At 40.2% G+C, this 26,489-nt stretch overlaps 1 protein-coding gene across 1 annotated transcript in view; it reads left to right on the top strand.

Moving 5' to 3' along the window:
• The first annotated feature begins 2,270 nt into the window (after positions 1 to 2,270).
• Positions 2,271 to 26,489, top strand: part of ajap1 (adherens junctions associated protein 1) — a 43,235-nt gene continuing 19,016 nt past the window's right edge. Inside the window, exons 1-2 of the mRNA XM_029507311.1 lie at positions 2,271 to 2,379; positions 24,923 to 25,683. Coding sequence (XP_029363171.1) covers positions 2,351 to 2,379; positions 24,923 to 25,683 — 790 coding nt within the window. The 5' untranslated portion in view covers positions 2,271 to 2,350. The remainder of the gene's footprint in view (positions 2,380 to 24,922; positions 25,684 to 26,489) is intronic.

Genomic DNA, 26,489 nt, shown 5'->3' on the forward strand with positions numbered 1-26,489 from the left:
CTCGGCAAGCTCTGGGAAGAAGGAAAACATGGACACAGAGTGAGAGAAAGAGAGCAGAGGCGCACTGGATCCTGACAACTTGGTTGTGTTTTGGCTGTATTTTGTAGTAGCATAAACCTCTGGACACTGTGTGGCCGTTATAGCGATGATCAGTCAAGATACACAGCTACATTGTCAAACAAATCACAAGACAAATTATGAATAATAATACAAAAGCAACAAAAGTTCATTCAGCTGCTCATGATGACTTTTAACATGCATCTGTCTGTTGCTTCTATAATATTTGCTTCCACCGTAATTAAATATATGATGTGACCGACATTATAGCTCAAGCTGATACTGATACAATCAGTAGACAAGGGAGGATACCGCACAATATATTGTAACAGTTGTAATGCTCCAGAGGTGCTTTTTATTTATTTATTTAATGTATTTATTTATTTTTTGCTGCTCACACCACCACTCACGACCGAACTATTACAACATGTAGAGGTAATCATTTGCATACGTGCTCTCCATGGCCACCAGAGGGACCTAAATAAACAAAATCATTTTCCACGGTTAAAGCTTTATTGTGGATTTTGAAAAAGTTTGACTCTAGTTGTATGAGAAATGCAGGGTGGCCTATTAGGCTTACTTTATGGCAGCACATGTCCCACCCATGAATACTGAGAGCACAGGGACCGGAGTACTTTCACTGGGATTGGAGTACTTTGTCTGCCTGCAAAAAATAAAAGCATAGCTATCAGAATAATAATTAAAAAAAGGGAATAATAATAATAATAATAATAATAAAACAAGCATAGCATTGTGTGTGTGTGTGTGTGTGTGTGTGTATGCCAACCATTGTTGCCAACGCCACTGGTATGATGCATCAGTATCAATTATAACAGCCCAATAATTACAACAATAATAATTAGCCTCAGCTATTTTCACTGAGAGTGATAGCCTACAAATTGAAGACTATCATATGTTGACTGAATCCAAATTTGACTTGACGTATGAGGATAAACAAGATAAATCCCAAACCATCGACAGTCTTGGTCGCCTAGAACATATAAACCTGGAAACAGTGTGTCTGTCAGCAGACGACTAATAAGTATCTGATCTCATGTTGTGCTGTTCTTCTTCTTCTTATTATTATTTGTATTTATGTTTTCTCTTTCTCTCAGCTTCGGTAGCTGTACTTTTTGCACATCCTCCGCGCGTCGGCCGGCACTCGGCGCGCTCCTCCAGAGCCGCAGCGGACAGCACCGCCTCCCGTCACATCCAAGCTGACGTGAGACATCCCTGCACATGACATATTTGGCTTTAAAATGACGTCACGGCAGCGCCGGGCTCGGCAGGCAGGTCGCTCGTCAGTCTGAGAGAAGAGGAGCAGCAGGAGGAGACGGAGCAGCCTCCTCTCCCCCCCTCCTTCGTTCAACCAACTCCTCCGAAACAACTCTCAGCCTCCTGGATTCTCCGTCGCCGCGTCCCCTTCTTCCTCATTTCAGTTACACCTGTTATTTTATTTTTGATTACTTTACCTAACCACCAACCCCCCCCCCCCCCCCCCCCCCCATCAACACCTCCAGAAATGTGAGTAGATAATGAGGACCCCCTGCCATCGGTGACTTGTCTCCTTCGCGTGCTTCAGAGGATCCTCATCATCTTTCCACCGCCCCCATTTTTATCTTTTTTTTTTTTTTTTTTGGTGGGGGGGGCCGTCATCTGCTTCCTTTGAAAAAAAAAAAAAAAAAAAAAAAACGTAGGAGAGGGTGCGCTGTCATTTCAGAGCGAGAGCCATGCCAACTCCGCGTCTTTTGTGTTGTTGGGTTTTGTGTTTCTTTTTTCTTGCTCTCCCCTCCCTGCAGCCCCTGTCATCCCGGCCGGTGAGGGGGAGATGAAAGACCTGCGTGCAGGCAAACTTTGAGGGCACCTCTCGCGGTTTCCCGCTCACCTGTCCGACCCGCAAGCGCCCGGAGCCCTCTCCCCCCTGACTGATCGGCAGGAAGACTGTCGTCAGCTGAACAGTTGACAAGCAACTTCACCCAGACCTGACTATTGCTTTTTGCATCTTTTTTTTTTTTTATTTGATTTCTCTTTAAAGTGGGAATTGGCGGCGGCATTGGAGGAATTTGATGTGCGCCACGTTGGAGGATATGGCTTAGAAAAAAAAACAAACAAAAAAACAAACCAAAAAAAAAACCCCCATAATGACAGCTGGAGTAAGGTCCGTCACTTGAGTGCGTTTCTTTTTCTTTTTTTTTTTTGCCAGCTATTGTCGACTTTGGTGGAAATCCATCTAAATGGGAGGTTACCTGGAGGACTGAGACGGATTCGGCAGTCGAGAGAGAGAGAAAAAAAAATGTGGATAAAACGGACAGTTGCGCGCAGGTAAGACGGGAACAATTTTCTTTTTTATTTGATTATCTTCGGTGGAGCCGAGAAAGGCAGGCTTTGTTTTATAGGTTGTTTTACACTGGACGCTGCTGCCAGACAACATGTTATCTCAGTTTTTTCAGCTACGCCACTGCAAGTTAGGAGAGTCTGCAGGAATTGGTGACTGGATTTAAAAAATAAATACAAGACGTGAAATGTGGGTGCAGTTGATCCAAAGTTCTGAAAACGCAGCGACCGATTCTCGTCGTGCCGTCGACATTGGGGAATATTAAGGCGGGGGCTTTATTTGGATTTGTGATGTTTTAAAAGGAAGAAATGATGGAAAATTTCTCGTCCTGTACGCTGGGGGTCGCCAACAGTACGGCGCAGGCAACACACACACACACACACACACTCACTAAACGCGCGCGCTCGCGTTCAAAACACACGTGTACGGGAGCACGCGCGCACGCAGGCTCAAGGTTAGGTCTGTCAGTTCCTCCCCATTTAGGAGAACAAGAACATGCATGAGCTGTCAAAGATGCTGGCAATTTCTAATCAGGTAGTAAAATGAGAGGAGGAAGCAGGTCTGTTTTTAATCACATGCTATACATGCTATGATGCTGCAAGCTCATTTCAAATTAAATGTTAAAGTTTCTTGGTATGAAAGTATAAATTCCCTTCTCACCGAAAATATGGAGGCAGACTTAGGGGGTGTATGTACTGAACAGTGCTGATCCAGGATAGAGGCAGGATGGCCTCCAGACTGGCTGCATGGGGAGGTAAGCTTTACCCCATTAAACAATATCCAGTCAGTCCTTTCCCTCTGCTCCGACTCCACAATGACAACTGTTCGAAGGGGAATCAGCCTTACAACAAAATGATAAACAAAATAACAGATGCATGTTTTTTTTTTATAATAAACAAAGTTAAATCTCCAAAGCAGGGCTCAAAAGGGAATTAGTACTGACTTAGTTAGGAAATGTGCAAACAAAATCCAAAATTCAGCTCATTAATTTGGTGCAAAATCTGTTTAAAAGGAACGACACGATGTGAAATTAGACCAAACATGCCATTCCTGCCCATTTGTGGTCTCACATTTATTATGCATGACACACACTGTGCAACTTTGGGCTGACCTCGCAAGACATGGCACAGACAAGGCAGTTGTACAAGAGGATGATGAAACAAAATGCATTTATGTACCTCTACTTTGATAGTTCAAAGGCACAGAGAAACCAATTTATGTCATCTGCTGACATGATGTGGAAGGTCAAAATGAGATGTGGTATGAAAAACTGCCATTATGGACCGAAGCCTCTTTGTAATAGTTTTTATTCACCTTATTTTAGATTCTCTCCTCTACTGCAGGCTTAATGCATGTGCAGGCTTTAAAGGTTTGTTACTATCGTTTATTACCTGACATTGGCAGCCGCTCCTTGGAAAAGAGCATGAATACTTTTTTGAAATAGCAAACATAAATAATGGTTAGGGAGCATGTGCAGGGAAAAATCTTGCTCCTGTTGGAACAGACAAAGAACAGACCACCTACAGAAATTGCATGTGGGTGTAAATTCAACAGCACTGACTTAAGCAACACAGGAGCGAAGGATTGATGGATGGGTAACTGAAGAATTACAAAGCAAGGATTTTGTGATGCCAACTGTTTAACTAGGGCCGGGTGGTTGGGTCATTGGCTTTCAGCTGTATGATGATGATGATAATGATATAATCATATTTTGTTATAATTTCCCAAATTTCTATTGTTTTAAACCAACCTCTCCAAGCATCTTGTAATTAAAAACTCTTAAAATGTCTATCGATATATATCTCCTAGTCTGATAACCACTTTCGCTATTCTGGCTCAGTCTACTGTATAGGGGTGATGCCAACTTCTACTGTCATACAAAAATTGATAAAATAATCCCATTACAACCTCCACCAAACCAAGCTGCTGTCCTCAAATCGTGTCTTTGGCTCATGCCCCAGAAGCATTATGTAATTATATAAGAAATGAGCAGCTTCCTGCATTGATGAAGCGGGATGAACTGAATCTATTGCACTTTTTCTTTATGAATTACCTACATAAATTATCAAAATTGAGGCTGATTGAGGCTGAGGTTCACATATAGCTGATTAATTGAAATACTCACTAATGGTTGCAGCAAAAAAGTTAGATGTTTAATGTATCGTGATCGTAGAACATAGTTGGTCGTTGAACACTTTTCCTACCAGAAGTACTCCTTGGTTAAATACTTTGTATCCCATCAACCGCCAAAGACATTGGGCTCAGACTGAAAATGAAATACATACTGTTTGCAGTCGGTTGTTTTACAGCAACATGCCATATAAACCGGAGCAAAACAGCACATGCTAAGTTTCGAAATTAACCTGACACTTTTTTTTGTCGTGGTTTTATTCAGTCTAAGGAACATTCATCTTTATGTATCTCAATAAAGATAAATTGAGTTGTGATCTGACACCAGAGAGTGTCTCAGTTGAGTGTTAACCAACAGGGATTCATCTCTCCCAGGCTTGACATCTCCAGGCTCAATCTTTCATAGACGTCACACAGTTTTAGGCTCCCCGTGGTGAGCTCTCGTAGGGCCAAGGCACTAAAGATACTATTGGGCCTTGGTCCTGGACTCCAGTTGCCTCTCAAGTCGGCTTGATTTGTCGGTTTCTGCTTGCCTACAACAAGCCGTCTAAGGGCAGGTGACTGTTCCCTCAGATGTCTAGCTTGATCTGGCCTGGATAAATTGGATGGAAATGGATAAATATTCCTGTAATGAATAGGGGTAGGGTAAATGAGATATGTCAAGGGAGTGGTGTGTTAGTTCCAAAGGAAACACTATAAACTGTCATTCGATGACAGATGCTGGCTTTGATGAATCGTGACCTACAAGGGCTTTGGAATTACTTTCTCATGTTACTATTTCTGGCAATCATGTGCTTAGTATTCTGTGCGTTACCCCCATGTAAGAAAGAAAACTGACTAATAGTCTAATTCTGATTAATATCACCAGCTTAATGAACCAGGGTTCCTAATTTATTATACTTTACTCTGAGGTGTTTTCTCCAGTGAGAAACAATTGCTCTAGCCCAACATCATTTGTCTAAAGTTTCCAAGGGTGTATATGACCCAAGTTGTCTCCCTCCCAGCTGCCTTTACTAAGAACTCCTGAGTTACACATGGCACTATTGTGAAAAGGGCCATCAGATATTCAGATATTTCTGTGATTTAGGTGCCATCTTAATAGCATCTATGAGGGTTATTAACTGGGCCTCTCTGGAGCGTGATTAACCTAATTCGCTGTGAAATAGGCTGTGTTGCTTCTCTGAGATCCTATCCTCTGGAGATATGCATGTGGGTGTGCATGATTGTCAGTATGTGTGTGTGTTAGTGGATGTGGACGTGTCCGACATAAACACCTTGTGCTCAGCAGTCTGTTAAATCAAGAAGGAGCAGAACAGGTTGTCCCCATGAAATGGCACAAAGAGACTAAACAGACGCGGATGCTGGTTCTTCCAACCATTCTGGAAATACCTCCAAGGGAAGACAGACAAGATAAGAAGAGAGAAATAGCTGTCGCTATGAAGGGGTCAACTATAAATGACTTGTCATTGACCGGCACGGTAATTAATGCAGAGGAGACATAGAAAGAACTGCACCATAACTGCTTCCACTTCATTTCCCACCATTACACATAACTGCATAAAGGATATTTATAATGAGAAGACTGGAGTTAAATGCTTATTTTAGAAAAACGTCAATTTGAGCTGGGAGCTGTCAAGTGGGCTAGTAATGACACCATTTCCTTCCTTCCTAAACTTGAATCCCGACATTAAGATGTTGTGAAGTTCAAATGCAAGCTCCCAACATAGTGCATCAATCTGATTGGATTTCATGACAAACTTGTCAAGGTTGGGCTACTTGGGAAAGTGTGTGTTTCAATTGTGGGTAAGCACATCCATCCCAAAGTGTAGAGGAACTAGCAACACAGAGCTCATACTTGATTCATGTAGTGAGCTTTTGCTGGATCAATACTGCCTCTACAAAGGATCAGATTTATCCGTCATGGCCCTTCTCACTAACTGGCCTTCTCAAGGCAAAGGGGAATTTCTCAGTGGGCCACTTTCCACTAAAAGATTTCAGAAATGAACAAAACAAAGAAAGGTAATTGATGTGGACCGTGGTATAGGGCAAAATGAAAATGTTAATAGTTAGGAGCTGAGTTGATTGGAGCCTTGTCTTGTTTGTCAGATTTTTTTTTTTCCCCCTCCTTTCACCATATTCCCATGCTCTTTACAACCCAGCTTATCTTTCCGACCATGTGGGTCATGCACACTGTGTTGGAGGACATTGTGCTGTGGGAGTAATTAATAGGCTGATGCAACACCCTTGGCTGTTTCATCCTGGACCCTTAAACCATCGATGCACTCAATCCTTTTTTGCTTCTGTTTGTTTTCCTCTGAATTATTTTCCAAACTCAGCAATACAACAGTATTTTTTAGACTAAAACAGTAGTAGCAGCTGCTAGAGCTCAGCCTTACAGGCAAAGCTGGAGTCTGCTTCTGTGTGTGCATCTATTTGTATGTGTGCCCGTGTGTTGCACACTACCAAAACATTTGGAAGATTTCATAGAACATTTGCCTCCCAGAGGCCTGCTGCACAGAAGCAATCCATAAATCTCAGGAACTCTTTGGAGAGCCAACTCTGGTATTTATCTCCCTAATACTGGTTATCTACCGAGGAGAGCTTAACTCCCACACTTAAGAGCCTGTATTTCGCAAACGTGGTTGTAATTTAAAAAACAAACAGCCAATGCATGGATTTAATTCCAAACTGTCCATTTTGAGTTTTAATGAAAATGCATTTCCAGGTAAAATTTTATCATAAGATGTCCACTGGAACAAAGATTTTGTATTGAACAGACGACTGTGTAGAAACAACCACTGTTATTTTTGAGCTCCTGAAGACACTTTGTTTGCCTTTTTCAAAGTGTTTGGGATAAACACTCATGCACTTGTCATGTCCATGAAGGTTACACTGTTAAAACATATTTTCTTTAAGTAACTTGACAACTGAATGTGATCGTTTGCCTTTTTCCCGGGAATTGACATAATTCCTAAATAGTATATTTTGGCTTATCACACTCAAAATAAGAGCTGAAAAATGTAATTGCAAATGGTACATTGTTCAAAGAAGCAGATGAGCCAAATCCTTGGTGTTTTGTTGTTGATTGGTGAGAGCAGAGAATATGAACACCTGGTCTGTTTCAGTTTGGTTCACAGTCACTTGATGTCAGTAGCAAGTAACTTTGGCGGATAAGCATAATTAAGCCATTTTAATCAACAAATTACAAACACAACATACTGGGAATAAGCAATTTGATCCCTGTGTATCTTGGCAGAAGAGCTTGCCACCACAGAGCCATTTGTATGTGTGTATGTGAATGTATATGCAGTCGGGGTTATATTTGCCCTGTCGCTTAGTCTGAGATCTTGAGCACACAGCCCTCTTCAGTTCCAACAAAGGCATGATTGCTTACTCAAAAGGCTGAAAATAATGCCTCAGAGGTATCAGAGCTCATCCATTTAGTGGACAGAAGCTGGCCCCCACAGCTAACTCTGTGACATACAAACACATCTACAGTACAACATGGGGCAAACATGTATGAGTGAGTGAGTGGTTGTAATCAGAAAATACTGTCTACAGCTCTTAAATATTGTTTAAGGGAATTTTGTGAGCTCTGGAATTCAGCGCTTACAAGTAATATTTACTGAAGTCAAGTAATTAATAGTAACTGACATACATAATAATGCTGAAAACTGCAGCTGTGCAAACTAAAACTGTGTCCGTTTAACAGTCACCATTTGATTATGAACATGCAGCAATGAAAGTAAAGTTGCTTGCTATACTTTCTTAAAAACAAAAATTTAATTGGCAGGTCAAAGTAAAGAATGGAATTGTTTTTTGTTTTTTAGTTTATCCAGTACATTTTTGTATATTAACAGTTACACTCAGAACACATATGCCTGACACTGATAAACACTGATGACACTGAGGAAAGTAGTTTTCATAATCTATATAAAAAAATGTGTGTCTATGCACTTTAAGCCACATCTGAAGTGCTGTCACTTAGTTCTCAAAAATAAACACACATAACGATCATCAGTGATGAGGACCGAGACTCAGTGTAGTTTTAGATGTTACGACCTTACACTCCATAATTTGCCATCCACCTCATTTTCCTCCTCAGAAATGAAAAAGGCCGCTGAAGCCTCATCCCTACAAAGCAGTGTGCCAAATGGTAGAAGGAAAAATGCCAGGCAAAGTAAAGAATGAACAGAACTGGATTAAAAATAACAACAGAGCCTTTTGCTAATGGTCCATTTTGAGCAGCTGCCTCAATATGATACTGTCTGTGAGAATCATGGGGGATAAGGAAGGTGCTGATGTCTCTCGAGAACTCCTAATGCTTTGCATGCTGTGAAAGACTGTTAGTATTTGATAACACAAGTGTGCTGACTGGCTGTCTTTCTCTCAGAAATGGTACCTTGTGAACACACATTAAGGCCCCTCGACAACTGTGATGAATTAGGGCTTGCTTTCCTTTGGTGAAGAATTTACTTTTGAGCCTGACTAAATGTGAAGCACTGTTTCAACAATGTGCTAATGTTTGCTTTCATTGGCATAACAGATTCTATTGTGTCTAGGACTGTGGGCCAGGTGCCAGTTAAAATGAGTTTTAAATGGAATAATGGAACAAGCCATGTAGGCCCATAATTCATAAATATCCAATATGCAACACCATTCATCAAGGTTGCAGGGAAATCCTTTCAGCATTTTGTATACCCTCTGACATTTTCAATTTACTTTATCATTAACAGTTTATTGAGTTTATTGAACTGGAAAGGCAGCCTTGCTGTATTTTTTGTATGAATAACACATTTCTCCAGCCTTTATAATGTCTGTATATTTTCTTAAATGACAATTGTATGTTTCTTTCAAAAAATATCCACATGAGGACTCTCCCTTATGTAGATTTTTTCCCTTGACCAAACAGAAATTATTTAACTCAATGCCTCATCCTCTCCAGAGACGACTCAACTGTAGCTCTCATCTCAGGTTTCAGTGATCAATGCATCAACGTGTGTTAGGATAATCAAGTGAGAGCAGGACAACTTCACTACACTACACTACAATTGTAATTTACATTTTCAATAGATGAAACAATCATTAATAAAGTCTCTATAACCATAAGAGTTAATGAGAAACTGTACGAGATCATTGTATTCGGTTCATTGCAAACTTACATGTTCTCTTTATTTCAGAAAAACAGCTTCTTCATGATATTATTATTATTTCATGTGTAGTATGTGATGGGTTTGAGTTGCTAAAACCAACAGATGAAAGGTCAAATGACCACTGCCCATCCTCTAGGACCAGCACCAGATTTTACTGATTGAATCAGATTTAGTACAGTTTGTATCTGTGAGCGATGCGACAATGTTCTACATTGTCTTAGCAGTCAAGGGATTCTCTCTCTATAAATAATGCTGTGTGTTTTTTGGTGGCGGTGGTGGGGGGAGGTTGTCTCAGTCTGAGGTGTCATTTGTTTGCTGGTCCACATGAGAATCAGATGTATTCTGAGGAGCATGGTCAGGGAATGTGTTTGAGCAACTGTGCTTCTGGAGCTTGTTGAATTAAAGCTCCTGCGCATTCTCTCATTCCCCTGGAGGTTTTTTCACTGTGCACAAATTATACAGTACAAGACCCATACTTTCGCTCCAAAATGTTGACATTGCAAAAGTCCCCCATCATCTCCCTTACCCCACAAAGGCAAGAGGGAAAAAGTAAAACTGTAACATATAAGTAAGTTTATTTTGACATGTATTGAAAGCCTGCCAGTGTACAAGGAAATATTTGAGCCTACAGTTCTCCAGTCCACATGTTTACAGTATGTAAAATGCAATCACAATCAAAACAATCATATACATTGTTTTATGTTTTATGCCTTATGATGCAGCTCAAATGTTTGGTGAATGATATGAATTATGTTCAGTTTGCACTAGATTTTATTGTGCTGCTGTTGTCTGTTTCTTATCTCTGTCTTTATGATGTTCAGAGAAACAACTGACATGCTGACATAGAAACATTTGCTTTTTGGAGGAAAAAAAAAAAGTTGTTTTCCTCTAGAAGCTGCATCATCGGGAAAAGTGAGATTGGTTTCAGACTCATTCCGTAGATATCGAAAGGTTGAAATTCTTTTACCTCATATCCCATTAATCTTAGTCAAGGGCTCCACAGGTCTGTTGTGCTTGTTATGCACTGACAACACAAAACAGAGTGTAGTTCAAACAGGCATAGACACTTCCTAACAGCATGGCGAAATCAAATATGACTGATACAAATTAAAAAAACTTTTCACCACCTTATGTGTCATAGATCGAAGATATGAGCAGTTGCTTTGTTCCATCCTATCCGGGGGTCAGTCAGGACAGCCGCAGCTGCTGTTAACAGTGCTATTATGGTAGTACAAATTTCGATGCACTGATTTGATCCTGTAATTGTAGGTGTGGGAATTCCAGTAATAAACATATATAAAATGCTCCTTTCTGAATGTGACTGTGGCTAGGGTTTCCTCCAGGGTCAGATGGGGGTATACCTCCTGCTGGGCCTGCTTAATCTACTGTATTGGATGTTTGGGGCAAACATTTGAGTTAAGGAGGGCAGTCTGATTCAGCACCAAGGTTGCAGACAAATCGCCCCCTGACAACCTTTGACCCAACTCAGTCCAACCAACCAGTGATCTGTCAAACTCCTGTGAAAAGAGGAAACTTGATTTCCCATAACTGTACTTAAACTTTAGATGACCAAAAAATGTACAGGAAAGGTAAGTTCCTGTTTGAAGGACTTTTTTTCTCTCCCCGTGCCAACTAAAGAGTCACTTTAACTCCTTGTAATACATTATGAAAAATAATACCTTGCTTCAAAAGTACACAATACCTTTGGTTGTAGAGCTTCTTCTCTACAAAGAGTGCTGTAGTTAAGTTCGATTCTTCAGAGCATCTCTACTTGAGGCTGTTTCAGCTTTACAGTACATCTCTTCTGACCTCTTCTTGAAAACAGTGATTATTCTAGGTCAGACTCTCTTAAAGCTACATGCTGGAATTAATGGAACTGGGAAGGACAGAAAAGGACTGTTATCGTGTCCCAATTTTCTCAATATGCTGTAGATGAGAACGAGGAAAAATCTGTTTTCCTTCACTATTCCCACAGGGGTCAAAGTGATTTCCATAAAATCTGAATTTATGTTTCCTGTAAGAAAGCAAGCCAATTACTAGTATTTAAAAGGTGATGCCAGTAAGTGAAAATGATGAAAATATTTTCTCGATGGCTCAATTTTTTTGAGGGCTGTTGAGTCTTTTGAGGAAATTTCCATCTCCCTGAGACTTCATGCACTTGTGATTTTACTCTGATGCTAACACGGCATGAACCCTCCTCCATTATTGAAAGCTTAGGTCTTTTATCACAGTGTGACACTGCATGATGTCATTTATGTGCTGTGTACTCATCAGTGTCAGCTGACCGAGCAGTGATGGGTGTGTTTCCTGGTCAGAGATGAGGTGTGCTTATGTAGACATGGAAATTATTTTTCTGGGATTAGCAATAATAGGTCTGGTTGTTGAATCATCACAAGCTGTTGATAGACCAAAACAGCAGTAGCACCTCTTTGTTATATCACACATAGAGTGTTCTGGCACAATATCAAAGTGAAAATATAAAGCTATAAAACAATGAATCTGTAACATCTGAACTATGAAATCATGTGATGACGGATTTTATTCAATTTGCCATCCAATTTAATGGTTTCAAACTAATAAAATAGTTGGTTTACTGCACTCCTTGAGTTAGAAAAGTAAATAAAATGTATTTACCATCACATTAACAACTGTCACAGCTTAAAATAAATCCAGGGCTTTAACATGTTAGTCGACAGGATGTTGTGCAGCTCATACATTCCATTTTTTCGAGAGAGGGATCGTACTTTCTTAAAACTGGCCCAGCGTGTTTTTTAGACAAAGACAATCTCACCAAAGGACTCCACTCATCAGGGCTTCATGGCAAAATGTAATACTTTATGACAAATGAAAACTACTGCAAAAAAAACCCAAAACACTCAAATACACTAACATCTTAGAGACTCTTGACATGTGAGAAACATTCTGGTCTGATAAAATAGCTCAGACTGGGCTGAACGTTTATCTTCCAGCAGGACAATAAAAAATGAATGTAAACTGTTTTGGCACAGTGACTTATCGGACCGATAAAATATTGGCCGATTTGGGGGAAAATTACATCAATCGGATAGGTTCATTTTATCCGATAAATTAATGAAATTGTTTGTAGGCCGAGTAGCCCCAAAACGGGCCATGACGCCCTGGTTACATCATCTATCGTGCCTTACAAGCAGGACCCAAGCCTGGCCCCGTCTCTGCCTGACTAATAATGAACATGTCTTCACCAGTGTGGTTGGCAGTGGTTGGTTTCTCAGTGGCAGAAGATAACAACAGCATTGCTGTTTGCGAATGTTCAGCGAGGATTCCGAGACAAGACCTCAAGCTTTAATACAAGAAATCTTATAGCTCATCTGAAAAATCGTCATCGCGGAGAAGTGGTATTGAAAAAATACAAAGCAGCCGTGGTAGCAGCAAGCGGTGCGAAGGCTAAAATAACAACACGGAGTGTGGATGTCCCCATTCAGCAGGCGTTTGAAAAATGTAGAAAGTTTTCAAGAGAGTGAAAAGGCTAAAGCCATTAACAACGATGGAATTCATAGCGCGTGACGACCAGCTTTTTTCTGTCTGAAATCACATTATATTAAATATAAGTGAATGTGTCTGAATATTTTCTGAATGCTCTGATATCTGAAATACTGTGTGTATAATAAAAACAAACAAACAAACAAAACTAAACTGCAATCTGATTGGCTGAAAGGTATTATCTAATGTGTACAGTCTACAACCATGACATCAAATGACCTTTCATAGACCCATATCACTCAGAGACTGACAAGTAACATGAAAAGAAAAACGAATGGGCTAGCTAGTGCTTATTTAACTACAATAGAAATCTAAGCTAAAAGAGAAAGTGGAAACGACATGTGGAGCTAATCAAAGACCAGGGTGACCAATGGAAAAAAGAAGTTATGAAATGTAGCTTGTTTGTCCCTTGCATAGCAACCACAATCTGGTATAAGCATTCAGCCTGAAGGAACTACTTTTTTGTAAATGTATAAAGGCAGTATGGCGGCATAGTAGTTAACACGGTGACCTCAAAGAAAGAAGGTCATGAACTCAGTTCCAGGGCCTGGGGCCTTTCTGTGTGGGTTTCCTCCAGGTACTCTGCTTTCCTCCCACCATCCAAAGACATGCACGTCTAAGTTGATTGGTGACTCTAAATTGCCTGTAGGTGGAGTGGTTGTTCATCTCTGTGTGTCTATGCGTTGGTCCCTGCGATGGACTGGCGAGGGTCACAGAGAGTGAGAGTAAAAAATGTCCATCGATAAAAAAGAAATCAGTCGTGTCAATTACTTGAACTTTTTTTCTTTACTTTGTTACCATTTTATAAAAACAATAGCTCAATTCAGTGGACTGAAGTGACCTATTGCTATTGTATCATATAAGGGGGTTGTGAAACACCACCCCTTATCTGTGATAAAATGAGTCTGTTCCACAGCCTGTTGTGAGCTATATATATATGTATATGTGCGTGTGTGTGCATCTCTATATGTCATTTGATGAAGCTGTCAATTGCAGCTTGCTTTGCCAGTAGGGTCCAATGTGCACTCCTGTGTGCATTGTCCACACAGTGAGCCATCTCAAAGAAGTGTCCTTGTTCTATGGCCTGGATGTTATCGGAGAGTTTTTACGCCCCAGAGGGGTAAAGTCTGCCACATAACTCCTTGCCTGTTCTCTCTTTTCTTTCTCCATCCCTGTCGCTCTCTTAGGGTAATGCAAATGCATACTCCATACCCGACCCCCCCCCCATCTCTATTTTAAGAGTCTTCTCCCCTGTGCGAATGGGCTGTGCTTAGGGCTTGCAGATTCAGGGAAGGTGGAGTGAATGAAAACACATTATCTGAGCTCTTACCAGCATCCCACTGTCTTTAGTGTATTCTCCCTCCACAATCCTTTAAAGTTGTTCACTCTAGCAACATAGCTATTAGAGCACCTTAATAGTGTAGAAGTGTATAGATGATTTCAAAGGAAAACATAACCAATCCACACGTACCTCTGAGGCTTTTGCCCAAAGGAATGATACTATAATGTTTTAAAGACAATTTGGCTATAAAAAACATCCAGTACAATGACCCTCACAAAATGCATCTGATCATGCAGACATGATATACAGAATACATACATATGTGTGCGTGTACACTGTTGAAATAAACTACAGTTGCTGAGAGAGAAAGACCTTTTTATATTTAATATATAAAAGAAACTCATTGTAAGCAATGTTTAACGTTAACATCTTAACAGACTCGAAGAAACATCGGACAACTTTATTCTTGCTCGCTATGGCTGTGTCCTGCAATGCCATATTTTCTTTACCACTGAAGGAAGCATGCTAATCAGCTAGCCACTGTCCAGGGGCGATGAAGTGACCAGGCTGACCTACTTCGAGAAAATATTCTAACTGTTTTGTATTCTCCCAACCACGTGTTTAAGCAGAGAAAACTTAACGCAACGCAGCTATAATTGATGCAAAGATAACATGTCTTAATACTAGGAATGAATTCCCATCTTTATCAGTGGCTTTACCAGTGGCTTTGAACTTCAACACAGTAAAAAGATTTTCAAAGTTGGTCCTTGGTCTGCCGTCGCAAGATATTCATCAAACCTTTCTTGGTATTTTCAATAAGTAGATTTTGAGCAGATTTTGACATTTTATACAAAATGGACCAGATAATGTGTAGTCCCCTGTTATAGAATTAATGCATTCTCTCCTTAAGCAAAAATAATAATTTTCTCAGAAATTACCTTTTTGAAAGGAGAGCAGTAGATATATTTCATCAGTACATCCTGAAGCATTGTTTTCTGGGAGAAATATTCATCAGAACGTCCTTGTGCTGTTGTTGACTTCTGAACATCCCCTTTGAAATCGGATGTTGTTGATTTGTATGAAAATAGAATAAGGTTTGCATAAAGCTACAGAGTACCTCTAAATGTTCAAACTGTCAAAAATTTATGTCAGTGAAAGCATAATATTGACTGATTAAGAATAAAAAGCTTTGCTTTTTACATATTTAGAGGTTTATTTTGCCACAAATTCGTTCAATTATTATTCAACTCTGAGGGCTGACGCATTTACTTCTGTTCTCGCAGTTCAGAAACCAAAAAAACAAGTGTAATATAAAAAAGAAAAAGTCAAGTCAGTGAAAACAAGTTGTTGAGATACAACCCCCCGGTATATGCTCAAGAGGTCTCATTTTAACCTCCTGCTATGTGTGTTTGGACCCACCAGAGAAAACCACCCACTGCAGTTTGAAACTTCCTGAACTACAGTTGGTGAACCTTTTCTCTGGTGGTTGTTTTTTTTTTCCAATGGCCATTTTTAGACGTGTGTAGGAGAGACATAGAAACCATAGTTCACCATATAAATGTTCTATCAATTGCAAGTGCTACCCTGAATAAAAATGCTGGTTATTTTTTGTACTCTGAAATTGTTAACATAAGGCTGAATAACAGCACCTTTCACAGGGCAGGAAAAACCCTACTGAGAGGTTAAAAAACATCAATCCACAGAGTGAGCCTAAATCCTGCTTGGCAGATAACGTCTGCCTTCACATCTAGCTTTTCAGCAGAGGTGGAGTCACCTTCAACGAGGCACCTCTCAATGGCTGTGTTGGCTGGAAAATTATGTGTACTCAGTGGCAGTGCAGCCGGGACCATGCTGATAAAATTTCTCTTCATGGCAGCCTAAGGGACGCAGGGCGGGGGGGATTGAGGGAGGCATGCCTTTTTCACCTCCCTCAGGTGGGAAGCCCATCTGCTGAGGCGACGCTTCTGCAAACTCCCAAGAAGTTCTAATTAAGACCCATTTCGCACAAGTGATCACAGTGTAATGATGACACAAGAAGTGGGCCAGGAGATACAGTGCAGAAGACAATAATTAGGTGCTATGTCTGATTAGCTGCAGAGATAATGGTTTTGTTCTACTGGGTCTAACATGATGCAAAGGATGAGTTCAAAGAGTCAGATAATCCTTCAATTAGCCCCTTGTACTCTCATGACAATAATTTACACACAACATAAGAAAGGAGTTGGCCTCTAAATTTAGACGTTTTTAATAATCCCAATTTGTAGTCGTGGTTGAATGTATTCCGAAGAGTTTTGTCACCTTCTGCCAGGCCAGACTCTTATGATTACTGAAACACTGAGGCATTTTAAAAAGATTTCAGAAGAGCTTTTAAAATTGGCTTCATTCAGAAAGGCTACACCCTGCCCTTTGTTTCTTTGCTTCACTTCACTCCAATGGCACATGGTTTGCAAAAATGCTGCACATAACAGCCTACACAGCACTCAGCCACTTTGATCTTTCCTGGGCGAACAACAGAGTCATCAGGAACCGGGCCTGATGATTCTGACATGTTTGGAAGCGTTAAATACGGCACAAGTAAATTTCCTCTTGTAGGAGATAAAATAGTGACTGCATTTAGCCAAACAGATATCAGACACATGCTATCTGATTGTACATTTGGATAATATTTGTTTTACTGCTACAAATCGGCTGTAATCCAGTTGATAAAATATTTTAGTTGAACTATACTGTAAGTGAATTTTTGGAATTTACTCTTGATTTCACCAGTCCAGTATCAACAATATGTAATGGGAGTCAGTGGATGGCTGCAGACTAAAATTAACACTCACATCTGACACTGTGACATTTTTGCACTTGGGTCAAGTAATAACATGAGCCATTTTTATTTGTTGCTTGATGACAGTTGCTCTGAAAAAGCTCTACAGTGGGATTTTGAGTGATGATTATTTGGTCAATATTGTTTTCATGCTCCTTCCACCCCAAAAAAATGTTTTGTTTAGTTTTTTTGAGTATTTAATCTTATTAATAATGAGATTAGTCAATTGGCAGAAAAAGCCAGAGATAATCACTCGCTGCTTTTCCCTGGCCAATGTATTAGTAAACAGAATATCTTTGGTTGTTCAACTGTTATTTGAATGAAAAAAGTCATTAGGCATGTGGACTCTTGGATAGAGTAACAGATATTTTCATTTCCCGATTGAAGGAGTAATGAAAAAAATTATCATCAGATTAAACCGATGGAATATGTTGCAAAAAATGATATTGAACATCAGTACAAACTATACCCATAACGGACTCATACAGAATCTACATTTATTGTTTGTTAGTTTGCCTTTTGTCAGTGTTTGTATGCATGGTCTTAGATGATGCAGTGATTCCTCCACATGTATGACGCTGCTTAAATTAGCCTTTGCACATATAAAGGTTAGCCAGCTTTGCTTCGTATCACTGCTGACTTCACGCATATACAGGATATGAGTCATAAAATGGAGCTAACAGGCTAGGAACACAGATGTATCAGCAGAGAGAACAATGTTAACTGTAAACTGTCAGGAAGATGATGAGCAAGGCTTAGGTCATGGCGTGATTTTTATGACAGCAACGGCTGCAACTCTTGCCTGGGATTTTTATTTATTTATTTTTTTTGGCATTTTCATTGTCATTGAAGACAACCTATGTTGGGAATGAGTTTTAATCAGACTCTGACAAATCTCGGATAAAGTCATTTTAGCACAGGCCTTGCAATCCTCCAACAGCACAGTATAGGCAGCCTTATGCTGTCACAGAGGTAATATTAAAATCAGTTTCAATATCCATATAAGCTGATACTGCAGAGGGAGGGAGATGTAATTATATCATCCAGAGTGCCTTGGTCACTGCTGCTGGGAACAAGAACCCTCCAACGCTGGTCTGGCTGAATTCACACACCATGAACAAGTGAAAGACTCTAGGTTTGAATCCAGCAATCTTATAACGGTGCAATTCGCAGAAGAGCACTTGGCATGGCAACAATCTGACATTTGGAATGTAGACAACATCCTCTTATGACAGCAATCTAACCCTATCGTCAAGGCTTAAGAGTCTGCATGAAAGGCATTTTTTTATTAACCACTCCCACAACCCTTTGCTCAAGCATTTGATTCAGGATTATGCTGTTGCTCTTTTTCACAGACTTCAAAGGCTACTTCCCATTTATTCTGGTCTTTTGATGGCTCGAAGTTGGTTATGATCGGTTTCTAGTTTCAAGGATAGGTAAATGGTATTAAGTACTGTGCGCAATGGATTAGTCAGTCTAATGTTTTCGCTGTTTGCTTAGCAGTGCAGCGTGGGTTTTGAAGAGGAAAGTGACAGGAGATCAGAAAAATGTCCACTCGTTTCCAACATTCATCCAGCACACCGTGAGCTCTAGCTCAGCTGGCAAAGTACCTAGTTTTACTTTATTTATTATTACTTATTTAGAAAGTTTTGTTCAAGTATTTTTCTTGTGCAAGTCGGCACTTTTTTGACAGCCTTTTTGGCTACAGGCATGTTCTGAACATAGTGGGAGAAAGTTTATTTATGTATGACTTGCTCTAAAATGCAATTTAGCTACATAAATCACAGTTTGAGTCTTATGCAAAATGATACTTAAATAAATTGGGAAACCCTAATTATGTGCTACAAACTGTGGTTCCCAACCATGCAGCTCATATGTTTCATGTAGAGTGCCTGTCAAAGACTAATCCTAACCCCCGACAGTGACATTTGTCGGAAGCTGCAGCATAAGTTGGAAGTAGATTTACTGAATATAGTACAGCTTAAACTGGCAGCAAGGAGAGTCAAGCTTGGTGAACCCTCTTTCAGTGCTTTTTTGTATTTGGGCTGAGCAACATAATCTCAATATATTGCTGAGAAATATCAAATCTTACATATGCTGTTACATCACTGCCTTTCTGTTGAGATTCTACACTGCTTCAGTCCGATGAACAGCAAACATTACGATCACACACGGCATCTCTCACACACAGACACACACACGTCCAACAGACAGGTCTGTCTGTCCGGTGTAATTGAACATCTGGCAGGCATCAAGGTCACTGGATCAATCCGTACAAAAAACAATGAGGGATAACAGCAGGAAAGACATATTTAAAAGTCGGGTGTGTGTGTATTTTGAGGGTTGAGACTCCAGCTGTATGTGCGTGGTGTGTGCAATGAACTCAGATTTAGATGTGTCTGTTGTTTCTAAGCCCAGGCGGCCTCTTTTATCTAGTGTCTGTCAACTCTTGGTTAAAATTATAACTCCGGCAAGTCCTGACCTTCAAAGCAGAATCCTCCATCCCAACATTGAATCATTTATTCATCTTGTTATCCATTTCTGGGTCGTGGGTGCCGCTGAAGCCAATCCCAAAACACATTGGCTGAGGGTGGGGTACACCCTGAACAGGTCGCCAGTCCATCCCAGGGTTACGTACAGAGACAGACCAAACAACCACTCACACTCAGACCTACGGTTAATTTAAAGTCACCAATTAACCTAAACATGCACGTCTTTGGACAGTGGGACAAAACCGGAGAACCCAGAGGAAACCCAGGGAACTCTGCACAGAAAGGCTTGAGAACCGGCAACTGAAACTGCGACCATCTTGTTGTGGGGCAACAACACTAACCACTATGTCACCGTGCTGCCCTGCTAGCCCAACAGACACACTAATTAATTGATTTGCTGAGAACTACACAGAGTAATTTCATTCCTGGAATGGCTTTAGCATACTGAGATCTGGGACTTGAAAACAGCCTTTTGGGCCACCAAATACTGCTTGAATATTACATATCGAGTAGTTCTCTGTCAGCTTTGACTTTCCCCGATCCTCCAGTAAACATGTGCGTGGGGTTGTGCTCTCCTCCACCCACACGCTTGTTTTTCTGTTTTCCAGCTAAATATGGTTTTTCCATGTTTTATCGTCTGCCCGCAGGGACTGCATGTACAATCACAATGCACTGGGATGATATAAATGGAAGATGGGGGCAGTTCAAGCTCAGAATGAGGAGACGTCACAATCTCCACTAAAGGGATTTCCTGCCATATTGTCAGGGCTTAACTATACTCTGAAGTTGGTAATGACGCTATGATGGAGCATGTGCTCATAAAATAGGACACCAGACACACTTTGCCACCAGAAAGCAATCTGGCACATTCACGCTGTGAATACTGCACTATATCTACCATCTGTGCAGTATACTTCCAAATTATACTTTCATTATGTAGAATGTCAACCTGTATTACAGAGTGGTTAATAAATTATGAAACGCCAGGATTTGTGAAATATTATTTTTAGTCCATCTTATCTGTATAAAGTGCTGTGCTTCCTTAGATTATATCAGTTAACTTGTGCTAACCACATGTACTTTCCTTTGCTTACTGACCATGACAAGTAAAAACACATTGCCTACACTGGCTTATTTAAAATGATTCTTTGAGAACTATATGAATAATTCAATAGTGTTACAGATGTATACCAAAAATGTATTATCATAAAAACAACACATATTTGGACAACATGATAACTGAAAACTTATTTGTGACAGTTTGTCACATTTATATAGTAATATACATAATTTCATAATACTTTGTTCATTTTCATGCAGAATTAAAAAACACTAAAGACATTGTGACTGTCTCACAAAGGTGGTTTACTTTCTATTTGGGTGTGTTGTAATAATTTGCACAGAAAGCCAAACTTGTACCGGAGCAGGTTAAGTTCAGGATTAAGAATTCAGCGGGCATATAAAACCACCTACTGATCAATCAATTCTCTAGAAAATGGCCTGGCCGTTCCCAGACCAGCCCATTGATGTGGGCGCAAGAACTGTGAGAGGAGCTCTCAAGACAGAGAGAGTTCGTGACCAAGTCAAACTGTTTGATTTTCCGGGCAAGGTAAACAGACTTGCTCCCAAATCTGCTTTGCTCCATTTGGGTAAAAACTAAAATCATGAGGTTAAAATTGTAAAACAAGCATTAATGAAATCTGAAACATAAATTGACATAAGACAGATATAGTAAATCTCAAGGATGTGCTGGGGATTTCATCTTATAAATACCAATTAATAATTTGCGCATGGATGGAGTCAGCCATTTTTTGTCCCAGCATCCTTTGTGGCTTCTGGCAGCTGCGTGTTACATTTTGCCTGAATTATTTATTTATAGTTTTCATATTTTCATATTTATAGTTTGCTCCTCCACTGAGAAATATGTAGCTCTTTGGCTCTTCTCCATGGCTCGATTAGTCGCATGCAACAAACACTGCCTCTTTTATACGAACGCAAATTGATCTAGATAGGAAAACCCTGAGTTCAACTAGTGAGATGATAACTTCTAGGCTTCTAGACCACTTATCAGGACTGTGGATGTCTGGGTAAGCAAAGCCAGATAACGAAAAGAGACCCCGGAAATCCTAATCCAGTTTTGTGACACACCCTCCTGGTCTGTTAATCTCTTTATTTATTTTTTTAGTATTTTGCATTTCAAACCTAGCACTTACCAGTACCACAGTCAATACACTAATGAGGTAGACAGTTTGTCCCTGAATTGACTTTTGTTTTACAGAACTTTTGGGTGACTGTTAGCTAATTTATATCTTACATATAAATGGGGCACAAGATCAATAGCTGTCTTGTGCAAAGTGACAGGTGAAAAATATAATAGATTAATAAATGAACAGCTTCATATGCACATTAAATCATTTTATAAGTAGCGACAACTATTTCAAGGTACAGTGCTGAAAAGGAATAAATACTATGTTAATACACATTTCACTATCTAGTTTAGCAAGTTATATGATGTGTAATTTAAATATTAACTAGTAGCCTCAAACGTTTTTATGCTCATCAATGAAAAAGATAACCTAAATAAAAATACAAAGACCCTCATCATAATGGTGGGGGCTCTCTTCACATTTACAGGCGAAAATGAACACTTGCTCACTATACAGTAAAAGTGAAAAATAGTTTGGATGGCATTTAGTCTGAAGAGCAAACCAAAAGCCATTAGATGTGTAAACCAGCTCTGTGCCATTTTTTTTTTTTTTTTTTTTGGAAATGGTTTCCATCTTTTAATGATAGACTATCAGAGCTCTGCTCCTAATTGGGATAATAAAGAATATGTTGGTGCAGCAGTGAAAACTACCATAAAACTATTTGTGCTTAATGGACAAAACTATAAGGAGTCACTTTTTTATTTACTTTACGTGTTCAACAGCACAGTTGCAAAATGTTCTCTTTACAAAAGGTGACACAAGTGTACAAGGTTAAATGAATGTATTTAACAGTAAGAAGTTCTGACTTGTGAAAAAGAAGTCAGTGTTGTTTCAGAATTAGTGATCTGTGTGTCTGCATTCACTGGTCTACTACTCACTACACAGTGTGCCACCTGTTTTAAAACTGTCAACCGCAAGGTGTTCCACAAACATAGTCATTTGAAATTTTTCAGGTTTTTCTTCTTGCTCGCAATCACATTAGTGATGAGCAATCACATTTGTGATGAGCAATCACTTCTTATCAGGTTCGGGGAAATTTGTCTCCTGGAATTAGAATTGAGTGACATCAAGTGTGCTGATAGGGGGAGTGCCAGGAGGTCAGTGAGAGGCCAGGGACAAAACAATCACAAGACATTATTATGCCATATTTTTTACTGTCAATAATACTCTGACCTTGCCACTGCTCCTTCATGACCACATCAGTCATCATTTATAGCTCAATTAAAATGCCTTTCTAAATTATTTCTCAGTAAGGGGTTTGCTGGGCGCTAGGACCGCAAAGAAAAGGTGTGTTGAATAATAAAAACACGGATCACTTCTCGTATCAAGTGTTGGCGTCAAAAAAGACACTGAATGAAGTCTAAAGTTATGTAATTTGTTAGGTAATGAACTGACCTGATTTGTCAATCAGTGTTGTGGCAGTAACAGGAGCAGCAGTGCTGTCAAGTTTGAATAAATAAGAACTAACCTATGTTTTGCGTGAAATAATTAAAATGCAGCCAACAGATCCTAAACTACATTGCAGAACTAGAGTCTGTCACTTCTATGAAGTGACAAGTTAACATTACTGTCACACAGTGGCATTTTATGATCTGCAAACAGCCGTACCGTTGTACCTATGTGTATATTACCGCACATGTTTGGTTTGAATTTGGGTATACTGCAGTACTTGACATAGATTGTTTGGAAGATAGATTGACTTCCTGATCAAAATTGATATTCCCATTAAGTACGGATGACAAAAATGATTTCAAATCCACTGAAAACTCATTGTAATTCATCAGATCACTTGTTATGGACTTAATGGGCATAGTTCAGCCATTGTACTATTTCCTGAACATTCATATTTCATAAACACTGTGATTTAGATTTGGATGTGAGAAGAATTACTTGTGACTAGGGTAATCGCAAAAGACCTTCAGCACCAGCTGAGGTCCAGTGTCACTACACAATAGCTAGACGATGGTTATGAGACTTTAAAAAACATAACTTGTTGATTATACAATCAACAGACATCTTGGTGTTGCCTCTGACAGTCAATGAACCCATTCACACTTTTCCATCTATCATCACCTCTGTGATGCCTCTGAAATGAGTCTTCCTTGTACGGCTTAAATTGGCCAAGGACATAAGAGATGAAAGATAGCCAGTAATGAGCTTTCCCCCTTAGGAATCAATGTATGGCTTTGTCCCAGGGGCCACTGAAGGTTGTCCGTAAAAATCACTCTACCGCAGGGTCTTAGCATGAACAGCCAGGCGATCTATCACCTTGCATTTTTGTTGACGAGCACAAGTGAGGTTTACTCAGCAACATTTTGGGACACACTGGTAGTGAATAAATTAATGCCAGATCCATGTAGGTGAAGATTTCTGCGATATACTTGTCATGCTGTGTTCAGTACTGGCATAGTGTGTTACCTCCCCGATCATTGGGCTGCATAATCAAATTGCCCTTTGAGAATCAGATGACTTTTGTGTCTGTGGGAGATAATGCAGAATATGATGATCAATTAAATCAGTCCTGACCTTGTGTTTCAGTTTAATCATCCCTGAATTGATATGAATCTGTTACATCAAGGATAGGACTTTACTGCTTTTGACAGCTGAGAGCAAAGAGTACAAATCCGTAACCTTTCACGTGTTTTACAACATTTACTTTGTGTTTGACCTTTACACTAAAATTCAAGAGGTGTTCTGAGAAGCTAATTATTATTGAAGGTTAATTGAGCAGGAATTTAAGAAGTTGTGGAGTAGAACTTTGCCAAGAGTGCAAATGGAGGCTGAATACAGATGTGGATCTTTACACTAGGCCATGAACTTGACAGTGGCAACCTGATTTGGATGTTTAAATGGTGTATAGTTATGGTTAATCATGTAATTCACTCTGTTTGTATCTAAAATACCTCTCATTTACTCTCCCTCTCCTCCACAGTCCGTCTGCTTTGAGGCCAGGCAGCTGTGTGGGGCACCGGGTGTGGATCCTGTTGGCCATGACCCACCTCACTTTGGACTTGTCTGTGTGCACCCCCCTAAGTCAGGGTCTTGGGATCAAACTCACACCCAAATCGGTGCCTCGCTCACGGCCTCGCTTGCAGTCCCTCTGGGACACACCTAACAAGCTTCACTGGAGAACAGTGAGCCCATTGGCCCGCCGGCTCCTCAACCCTATCCCTCCACCCCAAGACAACAGGGCAGGGATAGGGCTAAAAGTCAAGGGTCAAATGCCCCGGAAGCCAGCACATAAAGGACAAACAGTGTGCAAGGAGTGTCGATTGCGGTATTCTCAAATGGAGAGAAGCGATCCTTTGGCTGTAATAGCAGAAGCTCCAGCATCTTCATCTAGTGGGAGCAGAGGAGACACAGTGAGGTTGTTACTTAGAGCCAGAAGGCAGCTCAAATGGGACAACTATGACAAGTCTCAGGAGGGCCGGACTACTACAGTGGCTGGATTTATTGACTGGGGGCCCACAGGGACAGACAGCATAGATGGCGATGACAAACCGGAGCCGAATGTAACGCTGTTCACCAGGGTCTCAACTACCACAGTGGCCACGACCACTAGCACTACAACCAGGCCCTCCCAAAGGACGTTCACTCTAGTGACCACACCGGAGCCCAAAAGGCCAAGCACCACCAAGGCCCCGGTCAGCTCGCAGACTGTCAAACCACCAAAGCCATACGGGGAAACATCAGGTAAGACATATGACACAGCTACAGCTATTGCTTTGCCAGGCACTCTTTATAGACTATACTAGACTACACTAGATCAGGGGTCAGCAACCTTCAGGATTAAAAGGGCCATTTGGGCGTGATTTCGACCAAATAAAACCCACCTGGAGCCACAAAACTATATTGACTGCAATAATGAAGGTAACACCACGTGTATAGCTGCATTACACTCGTGCTGTGTATATAAGGGCTTTGATTTGTCACATTTATGAAATTAAAGAGCTAGGATTTCCTCAGAAACTTTTTTGGGATGTATCCATAGTTATCTTTCTGGGGGTCAAGAGCTCAAAATAAGTCACCAGCCTGTCAGAAACAGGTGACACATACAATGTGCGATGCATATTCTGATCAGCAAAATATTAAAACATGTTTTATTTCAATGTTACAATATCACCAAAATCTCCAGAATCATGATAATTACATTGAAAAAATAGCTAAATAGAATAGAAAAATTATTGAAATTTAATAGCCATTATTTAGTCACATTATTTTTTTAAAGCCACAGGGAGGAATTGGCAGAGGGATGAAAGAACTGCCTTCGGCTCCAGAGCCACGGGATGCTGACCCATGGACTAGACCAATGCCTTGGAAAAAAAAACAAACAAAAAACAACTATACAATGCTGTGAGGAAGTTCTCTCAAGCCAATTGTGTCCAATGCTGTTGATTAGCTTTTGTCTTGCTGATAACAAGACGACAGAATTAGAAATGCAGCACTTTGCTAATTAATATAAAAAATAAGTCTAAATGTGAAAAGAAACTTCAGATGTT

This window comes from Echeneis naucrates, chromosome 7 (assembly GCF_900963305.1).
Source record: "Echeneis naucrates chromosome 7, fEcheNa1.1, whole genome shotgun sequence".
Lineage (NCBI taxonomy): Eukaryota > Metazoa > Chordata > Actinopteri > Carangiformes > Echeneidae > Echeneis > Echeneis naucrates.